A 20,335-nucleotide genomic window follows, 5' to 3' on the forward strand; every position below is an offset into this window, starting at 1 on the left:
GCTACAGCCCCCTCCAGCCTGTCTCCAAGGCAAGAGGAAGGATGAAAAGGCTTTATTGATAAATACAGACTATGTACAGAGGGGAGACATCTCCACCCAGCCCAGCACCCCAGGGGTCTCCTGGCCGGGGGAAGCCAGTACCCAGTGGGTCACAGCCTCTCCCTGCCGGCACAGCCTGGCAGAGGAGCCCCAGAGACATTTGGTCTCGAACCTCCTTCGGCAAACACGGCGCCTGCCCGTGTCTCCAGCCAAGGGGAGCCACCGTGGTGGCACAGCCCCACGCAGACCTTCCTTGGGGTCACCAGTGTGGGGAGCAGCCTCCAGGGGGAGCAGCAGAAGCTCCGGATGGGCCGGAGCACAGCACAGGGAGTCCCCAGAGGTGCCACTGTCCCCCAGCCCCCTGCCCTCTCCCCTCAACCAGTAGGGGGTGGCTCAGTTCCTGGGTGGAAGGGGCTGGTTGACAATCACTTGCACGACAAAATCCTTCTGGATCTTGGTCTCCTGCAGTCGTGTGCGGTCAGTGAGCAGCTTGCCCGAGAAGAACCACCGCTGCCAGGCCAGGTCAATGCCCTCCTGAGCCTGCAGCTGCTTCTTCAGCTGCCCGATGGTGTCGCTCATGCTGGCGCTGAGCCGCAGGTCCTTGCCGGTGGAGAGGCGCACCTTGAGGGTGAACTCCCGCCGGGCGCTGGGCAGAGGCTCCGCCGGCTCCGCCGCCTCCTCCTCGCTCCGCTCCAGGATCAGGTTCACGGGCGGTGCCAGGCAGTAGACGGGCAGCTGGTACCGGTTACCCAGCTCATCATAGCACTCCGTCAGGGACCCTGGGGACAGCAGGATAAGATGCTAAGGGTGGGCATCCCTGTGGGCCACCCAAATGGGGACAGGGCCAGCCCAGGCAGCATGGCACAGCCTGCCTTACTCCGCTTGGCTGGGCTCAGCTCTGGATGGCAGAGAGCCCCTTTTTTCTCCAGCCTGGGACCTCCATGCACACAGATGGGGGACTCAGCACACACCCCACCCAAACCCCCAGTGCTGACCCTCACCATGGGGCAGGGTGATGCTGGCTCCATCAAGGATGGCCTGGGCCAGGCTGTGGTCATTGGCTTCTACAGCATAGGCAGCTGCCTTCAGGGCATCCCAGATCTCCTTGCGGCCTTCAAAGGCGGGTGCCGTGTCCCAAAACTCATCCCGCTTGCTGCGCAGCTGCCCGTCCGTCATGGGGTAGTCACTCTTCCACTTGGGACACTCCTTCTTCAGGGGCTCATTGCGGCCTGCAGAGGGGGATATTCAGCCAAAGGACAGGGTTTCCCCTGTCCTGAGCCCCCTCACCTCTCCATAGAGTGACTCCTCATGATAGGAATCATCCAATCCAGTAAAGAACAGCCCCCAATGTAGCCAGGGGAAGTTGGGCTAAAGCTAACCCGACCCAAGATCCCACTGGCCCCACAGCAATTGTTCCCCTAAGTGACACTCTTTGCCCTCAGAGGGGGCAAGGGTTCTTGCTTCCTTGTTTGAGGGACCAGTTGCTGCCCCATAGGGTGGTCACAGGGCCTCAGGGCCCTTTGAGGCAGAGCAGTATTTATAGGTTGGGGAATTAGCCAGGAAATAAGCTGGTGAGTCGGAACGAGAAGATTACAGAGGCTGAGTGGCAGCAAAGGGGGGTCAGGACTTCACCGTCCCCTCTGCCACCCGAGGATGACAGCTGCAGGCAAGACAGCAGGCACACAGTGTCTCCAGCATCAGGGGGACAGAGGGCATCGCTGCCAGACTGCAGCTGCCCCAGGGAACTGAGCCTGGCTCTCCACAAAACAGGCCCTAGCCACATTCCCATAGACCGTCAGGAGCCAGCACTGACCAGGGATCTGAGCCACCCCAATGCCAGTCCCAGATCACCATGACCTCACTACACTGGGCAGTGGCCCTGTGGGAACAAGCTTGTCACATTGGCCCCACGGCCAGCCCGGACATGTGGGGCAGGAAGGAGTTGTCACTCCCAGCTGAGCTGAGGACAATGAATGATAACAGCTCCTTCCTGTCACCCCTCTCCCTGAGCTGGCCAGGCAACACCCCTCCTGTGGGGACAGGAAGAGGGGAAAGTGAGGCTCCAGCTGGGCAGGAAGATGCCTGTGCCCACACAGTGACCTACCAGGCAAGGTGATGCCACACACCCTAGCCACTGGAGACAGCCACTACTGCTAGCTGTGGTCTGGGCCAAGTTCCCCAGGCAGCTGCTCCCAAGCAAGTGTGTGGTGACACAAGGCACTACACGACCTTTTTGATTGTACCAGCCCTGCTCACCCTACCCAAGATCATTGAGGCCAGCACAGTGTCTGCTTCATAGCAAGCACCCACCTCAGGGGTCCCAAAGGGGCACAAGTGCTCAGGTACCCCAGTGCTGGGCACAGAGCATCCCTGGCAGGCAGCATCCTGCCCACATCCCTGGAGGAGCAAGGGCAGCTGGCTGCAGCCAGTGCTGCCGATTCAGCAGTCACGGTGCTGGGCCAGAGGGATTTGCAGCACCACAGGACACAGCAAGGTCAGAGGCAACACCTGCCCCAGGAGGGCAGTGGCGAAGTGTCCACAGCCAGCCTGAAGGACATGTCTGAGATCATGTCCCTATGCTGCTGTGGCTACCAGGCTGGGGCACATGTCCTCACAGCCAGGATGCCTGGCCAGCACTCCAAGGCAGCACCATTCCCCCAGCTCTGCTTGCAGCAAAGGGAAGAAGCTGGGTCAGGAGAGGCAGCAGGATTGGAGCCGTGGGGGTTGGCTGTGGCTGCCTCGTGTGTACAGGCATGCCCAGCAGCCTTACACAGGTAGGCAGGGGCTTAAGCCTCATCTATTTATTGCTACCGCCCAGCCGGGCCTGCACCTTCTAATCACCTCCTGCTGCTCTATTCCTGGCCCCTTGTGCAACTCTCCACGGCAGCACCACCAGACAGGTCCATCCGCTCACTGTGCCCAGACTCGAGCCAACAGGATCTGGCTTGCAGCGTGCTGCCTCCTGCCCTGTGCCTGCAGCACCCTGCCCGTGGCTCAGCCCCCCACGGTGCCTGGATGAGGAACCCCCAGGCAGGAGGATGTGACCCAAAGGCTTTCCTGCCCTGGGCTTGCTCCCTGCCTGCAGGAGCCTTAGGCAGCTCCAGCTGACAGGTCCTGGAGGCCCTAGAGAAGATGTCAGCCAGATGGCACACAGCACTGCTTCCAGCAGTGCTGGCTGGTCCACTCCTGAGCCAGGCAGGGTTGGGATGCTGTGTGCCATGGGCATCCCTAGCTCCTGCTGCAGTAAGCTGACCACCCCAGGGACAGTGCTGTCACCTGCTGCTAGGAGTGCTAGCAGGATCCACGAGGGGTCCTGTGAGCCCCAGCCAGGTGGGCTGCTTAGCAGGGCCCCTGTGGCAGCACACGTGGGCAGGAAGAGCCCCCCTCTCACTGATGGTAGGTCCTCATGTACTGGAACCTGCTGGCCCAGGGCAGTGTCCCCATACTGCTGGTGAGGGCAGCTGTAGCCTTGTTTCATCCTCCAGCACCTGCTGAGCAGTTCCCATGGGCTGGTGGCACCAGTGTCATGGTATAAGGGATAGCCCTTCTCTCCCAGGAAGGGACATACTGCAAGAAAGTGGCAGCACGAACTGTCAGCAGTATCCCAGGAAGGGACCATGACCCATCTCAGGAGATGGAGGCACAGGCTCTGCAGTCAGCTGCTGCCTAGCACGGGAGGGGATCACACAGACCCTGATGTTGGGATCTGACCCCATGCCCGGTCACAGCCAGAGCTACAAGGCAACGGCCCTACATCCCACCAAGCAGAGGGAGCAGTCAGCTGGAGCCCCGCGCGGCGGGGGCGCTGCCCAAGGCACCGGCACGGGCACAGCCCGGCCCAGCAGCCCCGGCCCCCCGCACGCGCTGCCGGAGCAGCGGGCACCCACGGAAAATGCCCTTCCCTCCCTCCCTCCCTCCCTCATCCCAGCTGCAGGCGAGGGCCGGGGCGTCCCGTCCCGGGCACACGCTTCCTGCCCCTCCTCTCCCGCCGCCCACTGCCGCTCTGCCATAAACACGGTAATTACCGGCTGCGACGGCACCGGCAAGGGAAAGGCGTGATTCATCCTACCAGCCCACGGCTTCTCCGCCGAAAGTCCACCGAGCCCGTCCCCGCGGCCTCCGGAGCCCTCCGGCACGGCAGCACGGGGAAGCGCCTCACGGCACCCGGCTGTTCGGCTGCCGGTAACTCCGGGGGCCGCGGGGCTGCACCGGCCCCACTGCGCCCCCGCTGCTCTCCGGACCGGGCAGCCGCTCCCTGCCCTACCGCGCTCCCGAAGCCCCGGGACAGCGGGAACAGGGTCGCGCCCGCCGGCAGCCGCCCGGTGTACGGGACAGCACCGACCCCGAGCAGGCAGCACCCTGCCGTCCGCAGGACGCACCGTGCGGGGGGACGCTGCCCAGCCCAGACCGGGGGCATCCGGCACCCTGCAGTCCTCTCAGGACAGCGCTTCCCGGGAGAAGCCGGGAACTAGCAGGGCTCGGCGGGATGCGCTGCGGACCCCAGCCCTGACCCCGCAAAACCTCGGGGCGCCGGGACGGGAGCCACGGTTCCTGTCCGCCCCCGACGCCGCGCACCGAACCGGGATCCCCGGGCTCCGGGAGCCCCCAGGACACAGAGCGGCTCCTGGGGCTGTGCGAGAGGGGAGCTGTCCCGTGGCGGACTGCGCCCCTCCGGTGCCATGTTCCTCCCGCGCCACCCCCACGGAGATACGGGATCCCCCCCCGCCACAGTGCCCGCGACCGCGGTGGTGCCCAGCCGGACGATCCCCGCTCACCTGCTCGCTTGCGGGTGTTGCCGCCGGCGGCGGGCCGCTCCCGGCGCTGCCGCCCCACGCAGCCGCCCATGGCGGGGCCGACCGGCGGCGCTCGGCATCGGGGCCGCGCCGGCCGCGCGCTGCGCCCGCCCGTGCGCGCGGGGCCGCCCCGCCCCCCGGACCGCACGTGACCGCCGGCACCGCCCCCGCGCACGCGCAGGCGGGGCGGGGGGCCGGGCCGCGGCCCTGCGCGCGGGTGTCATGGCGGCGGCCGGGGCCGTGGGGGAGGCTCTCGCCGCCTCCGTCCGGGACTTCGTGTCCGGGCAGCAGGACGGCCGCGCCGCCGAGGTGGCGGCAGGTACCGCGCGGGGGCGGGGCGGGGCGGGGCCGGGCCAGGCCAGGCCAGGCGTGGGCTCGGCTGGGCCAGGCGTGGGCACGGGCACGGGCGGGTCGTGGCGATGTGGGGAGGGGTTTGGGAGGAAGCGTGGGGCTGCGGGGCTGGGCTGGGCTGGGCTGGGTGGGGTGTGGAGGCGCAGGACGGAGCGTGTCTGTGGGTTGTGAGGCTGCCGTGCAGGGCAGGCACGGCGCGTGGGAATGGGTAGGGTCCTGTAGCGCCTGCAGCTCCGGGCGGTGTGCGGTAGCAGTGGGACAGCCGCGACCTGAGGGGCTCCAGCAGCGACGCAGGTGTGGCTGGCAGAGAAGTCGACAGTGGGAAGAGAGCTTATGGCCTTGCTGAGGGACCGTGCAGAGTACCCCACTGTGGTTTCTCCCTCTTTCCTAGCAGGGCTTGAGGCGTTTGCTTTTGTCCGATAATTTATTCTTCTCCTTGGAACGGCAGTTGAGTGACTTTGTTGTATTAGGGAAGTTACAGCTTCAGGAATGTGACCTTCTATGGATAAGGTGTTATTTCGGTATTTGTAGGCAGTGGCTTTAGCATGTTTCGGGAGCTCAGAGAGCTGAGAAGGGCTATCTGTATATCTGTATATGTATATATCTCTATATGTTACATTACACAGATGGGTAGCTTATAGAGCTTTCCCAAGGCCTGATGGCTTGTGGACTGCTCTTCAGTGTTTTGATGATGAAACGAGTTGGCAAAACACAAAGGTAAACCGATGGCCCATGTAACACAGAGTGAAAAAACCACCAAAGTAATTTGGATGAATTCACTAAACTATGTGACATTCAAGATGTTGCTGAAGGGTTGCACAGTCTCTGACATTTCAGATAGACATGGGGAAGGATAACCTTACAACTGCTGTTGTCACCTGATGCCATGTTACAAAAGTGCCTGGAGACAGCTTTGTCTCTTGGAAGACATACAAAGAGAATTGCTTCCCCCAGCTCTTTTCAGCCCTGTGGTTCCTGTGACAAACCCACCTTCACAAACAGCGGGCCTGGCAAGTGTCCTTGAGCCCCTCTGACCTCATACAGAACCACACAGCAGAAAGGATTAAATTGCACTGTGTATCCTTGAGCAAAAGGGGAGGTATTTTCTAACCTCATGGCCATTGTGCAATTGCTGTAACAAATACATTTTGCTTCCCCAGTTTGTTGCTGCGGACTAAAATGAGTGTAACTTGGCAAGTGGCAGAAAGGCCTTGGTGCTGTCACAGGCAGGTTGGGCTGCATGGATCAGTGAGTGGCAGGAGGAGGCTGAATTCATCTTCCTTAAAAAATGGGGAGAGAAAGATACTGCTACTACAGAATCCATTGCACATTCCCAGTGCACATTGTGCTCACACTTTGAGGGTGTGAGGGAAACAAGAATGGAAGGCTCCAGAAGTGACTTAATACCTAGAAGGACACTGAAAGGGGGACAGACCTGTCAGGAAAGAGAGCAGGTTGGTTCAAAGTAGCAGTCCAGCACAGGGTGAATGGCTTGCTTCTCTTGAGTCTCTGGGAACTTCAGGAATCCCAGAATAGCAAGGCAGCCGCTCCTGGTAAAGGGATTCAAAGTGCCTAATTGACCTTAGGGCTTATGTGCTGCTGCCAGATGTGGAGGCAGCAGTTTCAGGGGCTCACCACTGTGCCTGCCATGCTGATGAGGCAGGTCCAATTAGTTGTGCTGGTGCTCATGCTGTGGCCTGTGCAGTGCTGGCCACAAGCACGCCACGCTCGCAGACTGTGCCAGGGAGGGATGGCCACACCATGGGAGGTGAAGCTGGTCACACCTGGGTCCCAGAGAACAGAGGGAGCTCCCTGGCTGAGCTGAGCAAAGGAGCTGCTGACCTCTCTGCTGCTGATTACAGGGAGTATCAGTATCTGACTGTGGTTTGTCCATCACACTGCAGCTGTTTCTTTTTGAGTAGGGAACCAGAGGCTTTGTGTAGAGCTGCTTTTGGTCTCTGCAGACACAGAGAGGCAGAGCACCTGGCCACAGAGATGGTGTTTGTCTCAGCCTTTTCCTGTGATGATGCAGAGGCACAATGGCTTTTCATGAGCTTGCAGATCGAGATACTTGGGTGCTGGGTGTGGAGGGGCCATCCAGGCTCTCTCTGCAGCCCACTCTGCTTTGGCTGGTGCACAGCATCTGCTTGCTGTTTCACTGTTGTTATTCTGCAAAAAATTTTGCCAGCACATTATGGTTGTCTCTGAGGGCACCCCCTGTTCAGTTTGTGCTTGTCAATTCTGAGATCTGCTGGGTTCTTTTTCCATGCAGCTCCCTTATCTGTTCAGGCTCCCTCTCCCTGCTCTGCCAGGCAGGATTGAAAGCTCTGTCTCTGGAGTCAGGACTGCCTGCTGTCAGAACATGCTGTCAGAAAACACTGTCATCCCATCCCTAGAGACAGCTCTATGATGAACAGTGTGTCTTAATACTGGAATTAACTGCTTAGGAAGAGACAGTAAATGCTTGCAACAGCAGAAGATATTAGTTGGAGCAAGGCCTGGGAAAGCCCTTAATGAAACCTTTGGGCTTCTGAGAGGGTGAGTGCCCTGTCAGTCGTGTAGGTTCAGCAGGGCGGAGAGGTGAGCAGGTCGCTCCAGAGTGCCCAGAAGTGCCCCTGGGCAAAGACTGTGAGTCTCACTGATTGCCAGGTGATTTGGTTTTGTTTTGTGGAGGAATGCTGTTTTGTCCAGGCAGAGAGTGAGGGGTGCTGCTTGTTTTCCAGCAATGTCACTTGACACCTGAGCTGCAGGTTAGAGGTCTGAAGGTAAGGCAGTGCCTTGCCTGCCACCCCATATGTGAGCAGAGGGCATACACAGAGCTTTCCTTCTGGGGAGGTGCCACACTGGCAATGGGTGGCAGGAATGGAACCTGCCCTTTGTCAAGATTCTTGTAAGGTGCAGCAAGCAGGTCCTTACCAAAGCCTTCTGAGGAGTGACTCTTCCCCCAGTCAAGTTGCAGGAATACAGAGGCAGGAGGTGAATGAGGCAACCTGGCAAGGAATCTGAGTCAGAATTGGAAATAGACTCCAGGAATCACAGTATTTATCTTCCTCTGACCACAAAACTGCTTTTCTCCCTGCCCTCCATCTTGGAAGAAGTTTGTGCAGTTCTTGCTCAGCACAGCATGGAGGTGATGGAGCCAAGGTGGGCAGCTGACTGATCACTAGTGTCTGTGCTGCTTGTTCAGCCAGTTTTCCCTCAGGAAGCACCTGGAGGGCTGCCCTCTGTCTCCTCAAGCATGCTCACATTAGAGAAGGGGGTTTTAGTATCTCAGTGAAGTGGAGCACAGCAAGGCTTCTCTTAGGAGCCACACATACAGCCATGCTGCAGGGAGAGGGTGAGGCAAAGTGCAGGCAAGTCTCCTTGGCTGTCTCCTCTCAGCTGTCAGTCTCAGGGGTGTTTGCAGGCTGGGCTGGAGGCAGCTCCATCAGTTAAGTGTACATGGCTCCCTTGGTGCTTAGTGAGGAGTCAGCACCAACCAGCCTTTCCCACTGCAGTGCTGGGATGCTTCTCAACATCCATGTCCAGTAACATGCTGCATGATCTCTCTGGTTCACTCTCTTTTTGTCCTTTTTACAGGGGTGAAAGATGGAAGGTGGACAGTGCTGCAGCTTGTGGAAGCCCTGGGGTAAGAAAAGCTTGATGCAAGTTATACATCGGGTAAGGGCCTTGCAGGGGACATTCCCACAGGGAGGCATACTTAGAAGAGCAAGGATGTTCATCCAGGATGAACTTCAGTTTCAGCACTGGATGACACATTGCAGTGGGCAGGATGTTGTCTGCTCGCAGCATGGGGCTTGAGCAGTGCTTTGCCCTCTCCGGTTGTGGGAACTCCTTGGGAAGGAGCAAGGCCAGAGCAGCTCTTTATGCTCTCCCAGGACAGAGGAGAGATGTTGTGGCAGGCAGCAAGCTGCAGGGCACTTTTCAGTTGAGGCTGTCCCCAGAAGGAGCTGCCTGAGCACAGAGCTGCACAGCACCATGTCACAAGTTGGCTGGCACTCAGCTTCTGCTTTTGTCTCCGAACTGTCATGGCCTAGGCTCATTTCTCTCAAGTTGGGGGCTGGGTTTGCCTCCCTGTAAGAGGCTTTACCCTTTTTGACACTTGTGACGTTGGAAACATGGTGCAAGAGCAATTTCTTTGGTCTGACTTGAGAACTTGGATTTCTTTCTGCATGGTTCTGGGGCTGAGTGCACACGTGCAGCACAGACACGGGGAAAGGAGTCTGTTTCCACTCTCCCAGCAAGTCAGGCATGACTGGGCCCACAGAGCAACACCTCTTTGTGTTTGTAATGTGCCTGCTCAGGACAGGCTTCCTGCTTGGATGTACCTGCTCACAACAGGCATCTTGGGCTTTCTCCCCTCTTGGCCTAGGTTTTCTCTGGAGAACACAGATCCTCGGACACGAGGGCGTGGCATCCAGCTGTTGTCACAAGTCCTGCTCCAGTGCTACTCCCTGCTCCAGGAGAAGGAAGGTAAGGGCTTTTCTGCCCCTTGTGTCTGGCTGGGGACAAAGCCTGTGCCATTAAAGTTTCTGTCCTGCAGTTGGCAAAAGGATTGATTAACACTGTGACAACTTTGTACATGTCTCTAAGAGTCAAAGTCCAAGGAGGGCATGAGGCTTTACACTGCAGCCTTTTTGCCAACCTCACCACACAATTCAGGACACTGAACACACCAAATCCCTGGACAGCTGGGGCCTCTGACAGTGGGTGTTGCACAGGCACCCAGGTGTGCTAAGTGCCACGTGGGATGTGTTAGGGATGCATCTGAATGTCAGAATCCTTGGGTGATGATTCAGAGCAGGAAGACTGTCCTTCACACACAAGTCACGCTGCAGCCCTGCACCCTGACTAGGTTTACTCAGTAGGAACCCTGAGGCCTGGGGAGGAGGGGAGATCAGCATAAGGATGAGAATGGAGTGGGGGACCAGAGTGGGAAGGGGAAGATGCCCGGTTCATGGAAGCAAGGAGAAGGTCTGCCTCTGTTAAATGCCCCATAGCAGCTGGCTGGCAGCAGGGAAAGCCAGTCAGTGCTAACAAGCTTTGGCTTGGGGACCTTGCAGATGGGAAGCTGAACTTACGCCAGCAGCCTGGCTAGACAGCGGTCCTAGCTAGTAAGTAAGGTGGAAGATGGAAGTAAAAGATGCTTAGTCCTTGAAATTTGGCTCTCTTTGACTGGAGCCAGGCAGGGCTGAGAGCAGCTGTGCATAGAACCTTATCTACTGCAGTAGTTGGAGTCAGGTGTGATGACTGATGGGAACTGGGGTGCTCTGGAGGGGCAGCCAGAAGTAGAGAGGTTCAGTGGGGATACTTGAAGGAGAAAAGAGACTCAGGGCATCTGAGCAAGGGGAGTGAGCTGTGTTAGAGCCTCGTGTCCCTGCTCACGCAGTTAATTTCTCAAGTGCTGCGTCAGGCTGCCTTCTGGGGCCTGACTTTCTGCAGCAGCTGTGGGCACAGGATGCTGCTAGCCGGCTCTTCCAGTCTGCTTCCTGCTACCACTCCCCAGGGCTGGGGTGTGCAGGCGCCCGTGGCCGTGACTCAGGGGCTAGGAACGTGTTGTGGAGCCAAGTTTGAGGAAGCCAGAACTCCTGCCCCAGCCCTGTGCCCCACCCCATAACATCCTCCAGCCTCCACTGAGCAGACTGCCACTCTGCTGCTGGTGTCTGCGTCCACATGTCTGGACAGGCCAGGGCAAATGCCTCTTGAGTAGCTCCAGCAGTTCTGCAGCAGCCAGAGGCGGCTGCTGCCCTGCTGCAGTTAGGCATGGGCTGCATACGAGGAGAGGCTAAAGGTGTTGGAGCCAGGTGGGTGCACCCAACAGCAGCAGTTTGTCCCATTCACCAGTGCAAGATATGCTCACTCTTAATCCATCATCTTGTGGTTGAGCTGGGGCCAGCACCCATGAGCTACGTTTCCTAGGGCTAACACACACTGGTGTCTGTTTCTGACAGTGCTGCATCTGGTCCTGTTCTATGAGAGCCGGCTGCAAGATCATCACCTGGTGATTCCCTCGGTGCTCCAGGGACTCCGAGCACTGGTGAGCTCGCACCCCCAGCCACAGTGCTGGGCTGCATTCCAGAGCAATGTTAGGGAGCTGCAACACCTGGTATGGGTTGGAGCGGTGTGTTGAGCAGTGCCCAGCTGGGCTGCCAACCCATCTGGCAACATTGCCCTGTCTCCTCTCTTCTCCTGCTCTTGTGCTCTTGTGGAGGAACTGGGGATAGGAAACTGCCTTGATTTGCTGCTCTGTGTTGGTACTGGGGCAAGGATTCCTTGGCCACACTGGGGAGCAGCACAGATGATGGGCATCTTGTCCTGGTTTGTCTGAGGAGGTGGTGTTGAGCTCTCCCTGTTGTGGGAGAGGATCCTGCAGGCAGCTGCTGCAGGAAGTCTGTTATGGGACTGCCATCATGGTATTCTATTCTTGCTTTTCCTGTCCCCAGAGCATGTGTGAAGTGCTGTCCCCAGGGCTAGCAGTGTCTGTGCTCAAAGCCATCTTCCAAGAGGTACACGTGCAGGTGAGCAATGTGATTTCCTGTCCTCCTGTCCTTGATCTCTGCTCCCTGTGTGTCTGGGGTTGGCCTGCCTGCCCTGAGGACTGGCCACCTTCAGCACAGTGCAGTGCTTCTGCAGAGCTTAGAGACAGCTTGGGTCACTGCAAGAGGGACTGTGAGAGATAGACAGCAGCCAAGAATCGTGTTTGGCCCTTGTCCTCTCTTTTTTCAGCCCTAGGGGAGTTATTTCCTTTTGTTCCATTCTCCAGGCTGTGTTTAAGTGTCCCCAGTCCAGGTGTCCTCACATTTAAGATTGTTTTTGCTGGCAGTGCCTTGGGCAGCATGCGTGGCTCTGGTGTGACTGACAATGCATTCATGCAGTGATGGGACACAATCATATTCATGTGCCATTGCATAGGCATGTGCACACTTTGCATGTGATAAATGGGATCTCTGCCAGGAGGCAGCAGCTGAGCTGCTGGGGGTCCTGCTCTCTCCCTCAAGGGCATATGCTACCTATGGTGTAGTGTGTAGTTGTGCTGCCATGTGTAGAGGATGGTTTTGATTTGTCTGCTCCTCTCTTCAGTCCTTGATGCAGCTGGACCGCCACACAGTCTACAGCATCATCACCAACTTCATGAGCACCAGGGAGGAAGGTGAGGGGGCAGATGCCAGAGCCACTCTGGGATTGTTGAGGCTGGGAAAATGACTCACCTTCTGCAAAGGCTCTGTGGCTCTTCCTGGGAGACCTGCAAAAGGACTGTGGGGCTGGGGAAACCTAGCTGATTTAATGCCATGTTGTGAGGTCTGACGTCCTGCACCTGCTCACTCTCCTTTCTGCAGAGCTGAAAGGCCTGGGTGCCAACTTCACCTTTGGCTTCATCCAGGTCATGGATGGGGAGAAGGATCCCCGCAATCTGCTGGTGGCCTTCCAGATTGTGCGTGATCTCATTGCCAAGGACTATGCCCTGGGTGAGCCTAAACCTGCCATGCAGAGCTGGCTGGGAGACATATCCCTTTTCTTTGAGCCTTTGGAGGGATAGATCTAGGGTCTGACCAGGCCTGGGGTGATCCCTAACATGCTTTAAAAGCTGCAGAGCTACCCTGTTGTGGGTGCTAAACATAGTTGCTGTGCCTTTTTTGCCCAATGTCTTTGCTCACCCCCTCTGTCTTCTGTCTGCAGGTCCCTTTGTGGAGGAGCTGTTTGAAGTTACATCCTGCTACTTCCCTGTTGATTTTACTCCAGTGAGTGAGTCTGCTATGTGCCACAACCTATTCTTTATTTCTTTCTGGTGTTTTCTTAGGGGGTTATGTCCCCTCCAGGGAATGGGATGAGAGGGTGGCCAAGGGTCTTGGCTGGGCAGTGTTCAGCTGTGAGCTGTGGTACTCAAGCTGACAGGCTGGTGCCAAGCTAGCTGCAGTGACTGGAACTGCTGCTGCCTTGCTGGAGATGAAGTGATGCAGCCTTGGCTGGTGGCTGGGTTGGGATGTTTCCTGACTGTTGGCTGACTTCCTCTCTGCTTCCTTTCCAGCCCCCCAATGATCCTCATGGAATCCAGAGAGAAGACCTGATCCTAAGCCTCCGGGCTGTACTGGCCTCCACGTGCCAATTTGCTGAGGTACGAAGCTCCTTGGGGATTCTTGAGCCTGAGCACAGGCTGCCTTTCACAGGCAGCTCCTGCTGTGACTCTGTGGGATGGGAACACCTGGGACCAGGAGCTTCCACTTGGGCAGCCCTGTCTCCTGCTGGGGCTGGTCATGGTGAGGGTGCTGACTGACACCCTGGGAAGGGGCTGCCTATTGCTGCTACTGCTTCACCTCTGCTCTCCTGACAGAGGCTGAACTTGCAGCCTTGCAGGGCCATGGACAAGGTGGTGCAAGGGAAGGGCTGAATTAAAGTGCTTCTCTCTACAGTTCCTTCTCCCTCTGCTTATTGAGAAGTTGGACTCAGAATTGCAGAGTGCCAAGCTTGACTCGCTGCAGACTCTGGTAAGGAGAGATCCCCTATTCCCTTCAGCCTACAGCTGATCTGTGGCAGTGGCAGCTGCTAGCCACCTCTGAACCCTTCTTCCTGCCAACCAGAGACTCTCCCTTGCAGAGCCACAATTTCCAGAGTCCTGGTTTGGTCTGCATCACTTTTTCCAGTTTTTCTTGAGTGATTTTTGTAGCTCAGCATGGGCTTGCCAGGATGGGCAGTGTCCTGGCACTGTGTCCTCCTGATACTGGCTTCTCTGTGATGCTTTTTCCTGGCTCCCTCTTGCAGACTGCCTGCTGTGCTATCTATGGGCAGAAGGAGCTGCAGGAATTCCTTCCCAGCCTCTGGTCATCCCTGCGCAGAGAGGTGAGTACTGCAGGGCTCCATCATGGCTGGGCTTCTGCTGTGCAGGAGTTCTCAAACAGACTGGGTGGGTACCATATCTCCCAGCAGCCTGCACCTGTGACATTGGGCTGCCCCAGCTGAGAAGTGCAGGGGACCGGCCAACCCTGTCAGCATGTCCATGTGGTTTGAGTGTGCCATGCTGCATGTTCAAATCACATGGGAAATGAGGCAGGAGCCTGAGCCCTTCAGCCTGCACTGGGAGCCTGAAGCCTGCAGTTGTGATCAGCATGGAGTTCAGCTCCTCCTATGGCCTTTCCTCCAGGTGTTCCAGACAGCGAGTGAGAAGATTGAGACGGAATGCCTGGCTGCACTGCATGCTCTCTCTGCCTGCCTCTCCCGCTCCGTGCTCAGCTCTGATTCTGAGGATCTGCTGGATTCCTTCCTCAGCAGCATCCTGCAAGGTAGCTAACAGAGACCTGCCCCATGCAGCCAGGCCTGAAAGCATCCTCCTAGGCAGAGATCTGCCTTCTTCTTCTCTTTCAAGCCTCTTCTCTTTCTAGTCCTCACAGCAACTTTTGGCTTCTCCAAGGTAATTGGCTGCAGGAAGGGATGACGAGGGGATTGAGCTGCTTCCATCTCTGCTGGAACTGCACTCTCTGTGTGCTTGGAGCTGTGGGAAGCTGCTCAGCTGGGGAGGCTGTGCTGCAGCTCAGAGCTGCACCCTGGCAGCACGTCGCAGCCCCGCTATCGGCTGTGTCCCCGCACGCGAGGCAGAGGAGCTGTGCGCAGGTGCAGCTGACGCCCAGCCTATCTCAGATTGCAGGCACCATCTGTGCGAGCCCGACATGAAGCTGGTGTGGCCCAGTGCCAAACTCTTGCAGGCAGCAGCGGGTGCCTCCCTCCGCACCTACCACCGCATCACCCGCAGCGTCCTGCCCCTGCTGCTGGAGCAGTACACCAAGCACACGCAGGTGAGGGGCACCCACAGGGCAGGGGGCAGCAGGGTGGATAAGAGGATGTCCTTCCCTGGCTGTGGGTAGAGACTCCTTGGGCATCCTGTGGCCTCAAAGTGCTGGGCTGAGGTGCAGCTCTGTCCCAGCAGTGACAGTCATTTGGGTTACACCTTTGTGTCCCTGCAGAGCAGCCAGAGGAGGACAATCCTGGAAATGCTGCTAGGCTTCCTGGAGTTGCAGCAGAAGTGGGGACATGTGGAAGAAGGTGAGGGTGGCTGGTCCCTCTGGAGGCATCTGTGTCCCAAGGGCTGCTGGCTCTGACCTCACTTTCCTGTATGCTGACAGACAAGGAGAACTCACTGGCCAGTGTGGCTGCATGTGTGAGTCCCTGCCATGTCCTGGGACCCTGCATGATTTGGTATTAAATGCAGCACCCCAGAAAGGGTCTGTCAAGTGCCATGATGGTGGCTGTGTGATGACAGGCAGATGCAGGCAGTGATTCCATGCTCCTCTCTCCAGATGAGAGCACTCTGCTATCGCTCCAAGCCCCAGTTTGCTCTGTGGTGTTCTCGGCGCTGCTGGATCCCAGTGTGCAGCTGCAGCTGGTTGGGATCAAGGCACTGACTGTCCTGGGCTCCCTGCAAGGTTGGTGCCTTTTTTCCGTTGAGACAGAGAAAGTGTCACTCTCTTCTGAGAGACATGGTGGCTACTGGGACATTCTTGTCTACTGCCTGTAATGGCATGTTCTACCCAGGCAATGAGCTCCAGGGACATTTGGTCTCTCTCTTGCCTGTTTGTGCTGGGCACCTTGTATCTCTGGTATGTGGTGTGCTGCTGTATTTCTGCTGGCCTGGATGATGAGGAAGGACCCTGTCCAGAACACCAGCATCTTTGCCTTTGGCCAAGGGTAGGATTCCTCTATGGATGTTGTTCTAGGTTTCCTGTCTTCTTCTGATCTGGAGCTGGTTGTGGATCACTTAATCCGTCTTGCTCTGCATGAAGAGGATTCCCAGAGCAGGTGAGGGGTGGGCTGGCATCATGGCAATTACCTATGCTCTGGGAGGAGGAACAAAGTCTGGCTGTGCTGCAGAGAGGGGCTGTAGTCTGAGGGAAGGCACAGGAACTTGTGCCTTCTAGTTCTCTGAACAAGAAGACTATGTGGGATAAACCAGACAGTTAATGGGTTGGAAATAAGAAACTCTGAGCCTATCAAAGCAGAGGGCTCTGCTCTGCCTATCTGAAGGGTGAAAAAGGCAAGTTGTTGAGAAATGGGATTCTGGAGACACCTTCTGGCCAGGTCTATGCAGCTGGTGTACAAGCAGCCCTGGATTTGCAGTCCTTGCATCACCTCATCCACTCTCTTTCCCCCTGGCAGTGAAGCAGCAATGGAAGCAGCTGGGTCCCTGGCTCCCACCTACCCAAAGGTTTTCTCTGAATGCATGGTACCCAGGCTTGAAGAGGAGCTGCAGTCAGGTAGGCCTGGGAAAGAAGTGGTGACTGGTTTTGGGATCAAACCTTTCCTACACCACTGGGCTCCTGCCAGGCAGTGGGGCTGTGTTACATAGTGTAGGTTGGTGGCTGTCCTTGGGGGGTTCCCAATGCACAGAGAAGGCTGTGCTTGGTCTGGTAGCCAGCCTGTATGTGTGGCCAGGATCACCCTTGTGGGAAGGAGCTGCCCAGTGCAGAGCAGGCAGAGTGCCTTGAGCCTGGCATGGGCTGGGTTTGCTGTGCTGTTTCACCCTATCCACCCTGGCAGGGTCTGGGCCTGACTGCCCTTGGGTGGGGTGTCCCCAGGTCCCCCTCTGAGGTGTGTTTCCTCTTCAGAGCGGGAGGAGAGCTACCACAACCACCACTGCTTGCAGCAGCGCTGCCTGCAGGCCCTGGCAGCCGTGTCCACCCACACCAGCATCGTGAGGGAGACTGTCCCTGTCCTGCTACAGCATCTCCAGAAGGTGCAGAAAGGTAATGGAGCTGCTGCAGGCAGCTCCACAGAGCATGACTGGGTAGGAACTGCGTGTTACTGGTGATGGCTGGGAGAGAGCTGGAATGGCAGCAATACAAGGGACCCATACGTGGGCTGTGAATCCCACTGGTGCAGTGGGAGTCAGAAGAGCTGCATTGTCCCAGAGTCCTGGTGCAGATCAAGAGGGGCTGGTGTTGAGGCTGTTTGACTTAGTGGTGACTGTGCTCTGCAGGGACCGAGGCCAGGAACACCCAAGACATGGTGTCTGTGTGCCAGAGCCTGCACCGTGTGGCCCTGCAGTGCCAACAGGATGCCGAGGGCTGCTGGTACTTCCACCAGGCAGTGGTGCCGTGCCTGTTGGCCATGGCTGTGCAGGCAGCCATGCCAGGTAAGTGCAGGGCTGGAGTGGGAGAGGGGAGAGCAGGCAACTCCGGGCTCTCAGGGGTTCCTGATCCTGCAGTCAGTGCCACTGCTGATGCCTTTTGGCACCCATGGCTCTCAGGAGTCAGCTGCACTGCTCCCTGCCCCTGTCCCAGAGCCCTGCCCCACTCTGGTGTGAATTCAGGGGGCCATGCCTGCCTCCTGCCTCTGAACAGCAGGCCCCAGTGAGTTCCATTCCTCCCACTACCTGCAGAGAGCACGCATACACTGCCAGGCAAGGCGCTGCTGGAGGAAGAGGTGCTGGCTGCCATGATCCCAGTCATCAGTGCTGCCACCACTCACCTGAGCCCTGAGTGAGTGAAGCTGGGACAAGAAGCTGGGTGCTCCATAGTGGGGAGGGAGCAGGTTGCATGCCCCCTGCCCCCCTGTACAGGGTGACCCTTTTCCTCCTTGGAGGTCTCTGGTGACCCTTCCAGAGAAACTCATTACAATGTCTTTTTTCTCCTAGGCTGGCTGCCCAGAGTGTGTCTCATGTGGTGCCCCTCTTTCTGGATGGAGAGGTCTCCTTCCTACCCCAAAACAATTTTCCCTCCTCCTTCCAGCCTTTTAGGGTATGTTTGGTGATTGGGGCTGGGACACCAGAATGGGCCGGGAATGAGAATGTTACACAGGCTGGCAGCAGGGACTGTGATGACATGGACACTGTCCTTCCCTTGCAGGATGGGGAGTGTGTGGAGGCACAGAGACGCCTGGTTGCCCTCCTCATGGCCTTCGTCTGCTCCTTGCCCCGTGATGTATGTTGATGGGGAGCTGGGTGGAGAGGAGCCCTGCCCAAGCACCCTCCAGCCTCTGTCCACACCAAGCTCCATGGACAGACACATTCTGTGTCTCTTTCAGGTGGCAATCCCTCAGCAGGAATGGCTGCTCCGGGAGCTGCTGGCATTGAGCTGTTCCTGCAACTGTCCCTTCACGGCCACCACAGCTGCCAAATGCTTTGCAGGGCTGGTGAACAAGCACCCAGCAGGTAAGGGGGCTGGAGCAGATGCCAGGTATCCCTGTCCACTGCTGGCAGGGGAATGGCTCAGCTTGTCCCTTCCATCCCCAGGGCAGCAGCTGGATGAAGTCCTGCAGCTTGCAGTGAACAGGATGGAGGCCAGCCTTGCAGAAGGGCCCCACCGAATGCAGGCACTCACATTGCTGCTCTGGGTAAGGCCTGCCCTGGATGAGTGGGGCAGGGGGGCTGGGGGACCCAGCCAGGCACTGACTGTTCTGCCTGCACAGGTGACCAAAGCCTTGGTGATGCGCTACCACCCTCTGAGCTCCTGCCTGACAGACAAGGTAGGTGGTGATGGGACTGGGTGGTGTCTGAGAAACCTGCTTTGCTCCCCCATGGCTGGCTGGGGACCCCCAGCAGCAGGACTCTGTCTCAGGGCTCTCTCCCTCACAGCTGCTGGGCCTGTTGGCTGATACAGAGCTCGGCCCTGCCGCAGCCGATGGCTTCTCCCTGCTCATGGCCGAGTCCCCGGACGTGCTGCACAAGGGCTGCCATGCTGACGTGCGCATCATGTTCCGCCAGCGCTTCTTCACCGACAACGTCCCCAAGCTGGTGCAAGGCTTCCATGGGGCTGGCCCCGGTGAGTGGCCACCCGCAGCCCAGCCTCACCACTCCTAAGCCTTTAACCAGGGGACCTGAGCCAGCATCCCCTCCTCCTGCAGGCTGCTTGTAACCATCTCTGCTTTCCACAGATGTGAAGGCCAATTACCTGAAGGGCTTGTCCCATGTACTCAACCACCTCCCCAAACCCGTGCTGGTGACAGAGCTGCCCACGGTAAGAGCCAGCCTGGGTGGCAGGCAGGGTAAGCTGTGACATTGTGGAGTGCATGGTTTGGGGTTTCTCATGACTCCTGTGTTCTCCCTCTGCAGCTGCTTTCCCTCCTCCTTGAAGCCTTGTCCTGCTCAGATCGTGTAGTACAGCTCTCCACACTGAGCTGCCTCCACCCATTGCTGCTCGAAGCTCCCCAGATCATGAGCCTGCATGTCGATACACTGGTCACCAAGTTCCTCAACCTCACCTCCAGCCCCACTATGGTGCGTACACCCCTTCCCTCCTTCCTTCCTCCACTCCATGCACCCCCTCTCTCCTGCCCCTTGTGCTGCCCTTATTCCTGTCTGTTCCAGGCTGTTCGCATTGCCGCCTTGCGCTGTGCCCATGCCCTCACCAGTCTGCCCACAACAGTGGTAAGTGCTTCTGCAGCACCCTGCTGCCTGCTCCTGCATGGAGAGGGGCAAGGGGGTCCCAAACCCTCCTGGGGAGCAGCCAGCATCCATTTATTTCTCTCATGAAGATCCCCTTCTGTCCTACAGCTGCTCCCATACAAGGGCCGAGTTATCCGGGCACTGGCCAAGCCTTTGGATGACAAAAAGAGGCTGGTGCGGAAGGAAGCAGTGGCAGCACGTGGAGAATGGTGAGTCTGTGGAAGTAGCTGCTGAGGGGGTGCTAGTGTGCAGGGGACCTGGCTGATAGCACCATCTCTGTCCCTGCAGGTTCCTGCTTGGGAGCCCAGGCAGGTGAGTGCCCTGTGTCCCCTCCCTCTGTTGACCAACAGTCTGACCAGCACCTTGCTAAGCCACCAAGTCATCCCACCAATGCCATGGACCTTCTGGATCCTCGGAGCCCAGGACTGCCCTGAGTGCTAGGGCTGGAGCGGGCAGGCCAGCAGACAGCACCCCTCACTGCAGTCCCTTCCCAGCACCCACAGCAGGGAAGGAGCTCTGCTGCTTGCGGCTTGCCCACCCTCTGCTGCAGCCCCAGTGGTGGACAGCCCCTGCCACGTGTGAGTGGAGAGGACAGGTCTGTGCACACATGTGTAGTGTGTGACAACCACGTGCCAGAAGAATAAATATATCTGTTTTGATAATGCTCTGAGGGTCTCCATACAGCTCAGGCTGGGTCCTCAGTGCTCTCTTGTATGTTGAGCATCCTAAGATGCTGCGGGCTCTAGACCCTTCCTCCTCTTTTAACACTGTGGTCCCTCTTCTC

At 57.9% G+C, this 20,335-nt stretch overlaps 2 protein-coding genes across 4 annotated transcripts; one reads left to right on the forward strand and one right to left on the reverse strand.

Moving 5' to 3' along the window:
- Positions 1 to 36: 36 nt before the first annotated feature.
- Positions 37 to 4,995, reverse strand: UBTD1 (ubiquitin domain containing 1). Its single transcript, XM_079312673.1, has 3 exons — positions 4,815 to 4,995; positions 1,041 to 1,268; positions 37 to 818 (listed from the first exon to the last, which is right to left on the reverse strand). The coding sequence occupies exons 1-3, from the start codon at positions 4,882 to 4,884 to the stop codon at positions 433 to 435; spliced, it is 684 nt and encodes a 227-aa protein (XP_079168799.1). The 5' UTR covers positions 4,885 to 4,995; the 3' UTR covers positions 37 to 432.
- On the forward strand, positions 4,953 to 20,218 carry MMS19 (MMS19 homolog, cytosolic iron-sulfur assembly component). 3 transcript variants are annotated; one of them, XM_079312646.1, is made up of 31 exons: positions 4,955 to 5,151; positions 8,763 to 8,811; positions 9,556 to 9,656; positions 11,135 to 11,220; positions 11,627 to 11,701; positions 12,264 to 12,333; positions 12,521 to 12,649; positions 12,861 to 12,922; positions 13,210 to 13,296; positions 13,592 to 13,666; positions 13,941 to 14,018; positions 14,320 to 14,458; positions 14,814 to 14,968; positions 15,137 to 15,215; positions 15,470 to 15,595; positions 15,887 to 15,968; positions 16,326 to 16,423; positions 16,775 to 16,912; positions 17,146 to 17,301; positions 17,548 to 17,647; positions 17,803 to 17,905; positions 18,014 to 18,088; positions 18,192 to 18,318; positions 18,400 to 18,500; positions 18,576 to 18,632; positions 18,742 to 18,928; positions 19,041 to 19,123; positions 19,219 to 19,383; positions 19,474 to 19,533; positions 19,660 to 19,760; positions 19,840 to 20,218. In XM_079312646.1, the coding sequence occupies exons 1-31, from the start codon at positions 5,055 to 5,057 to the stop codon at positions 19,865 to 19,867; spliced, it is 3,069 nt and encodes a 1,022-aa protein (XP_079168772.1). In that variant the 5' UTR covers positions 4,955 to 5,054; the 3' UTR covers positions 19,868 to 20,218. The 3 variants fall into 3 exon arrangements, with proteins under 3 accessions (XP_079168771.1, XP_079168772.1, XP_079168773.1); XM_079312645.1 differs by having other exon boundaries at positions 4,953 to 5,151; positions 18,400 to 18,632; XM_079312647.1 differs by lacking the exons at positions 4,955 to 5,151; positions 8,763 to 8,811; positions 9,556 to 9,656; positions 11,135 to 11,220; positions 12,264 to 12,333 and having other exon boundaries at positions 11,626 to 11,701.
- The last annotated feature ends 117 nt before the right edge of the window (positions 20,219 to 20,335 follow it).

Source organism: Erithacus rubecula (assembly GCF_903797595.1).
Source record: "Erithacus rubecula genome assembly, chromosome: 9".
Taxonomy (NCBI): Eukaryota; Metazoa; Chordata; class Aves; order Passeriformes; family Muscicapidae; genus Erithacus; species Erithacus rubecula.

Excerpts from the sequence above, each read along its gene's own strand:
- UBTD1 (XM_079312673.1), bottom strand. The coding sequence starts at position 4,884 with ATGGGCGGCTGCGTGGGGCGGCAGCGCCGGGAGCGGCCCGCCGCCGGC. Across the intron at positions 1,269-4,814 it reads CAACACCCGCAAGCGAGCAG|GCCGCAATGAGCCCCTGAAG; the intron begins GTGAGCGGGGAT and ends CCCCCTCTGCAG. Across the intron at positions 819-1,040 it reads CAGCATCACCCTGCCCCATG|GGTCCCTGACGGAGTGCTAT; the intron begins GTGAGGGTCAGC and ends TGCTGTCCCCAG.
- MMS19 (XM_079312645.1), top strand. The coding sequence starts at position 5,055 with ATGGCGGCGGCCGGGGCCGTGGGGGAGGCTCTCGCCGCCTCCGTCCGG. Across the intron at positions 9,657-11,134 it reads CCTGCTCCAGGAGAAGGAAG|TGCTGCATCTGGTCCTGTTC; the intron begins GTAAGGGCTTTT and ends TGTTTCTGACAG. Across the intron at positions 12,650-12,860 it reads TGCCAAGGACTATGCCCTGG|GTCCCTTTGTGGAGGAGCTG; the intron begins GTGAGCCTAAAC and ends TTCTGTCTGCAG.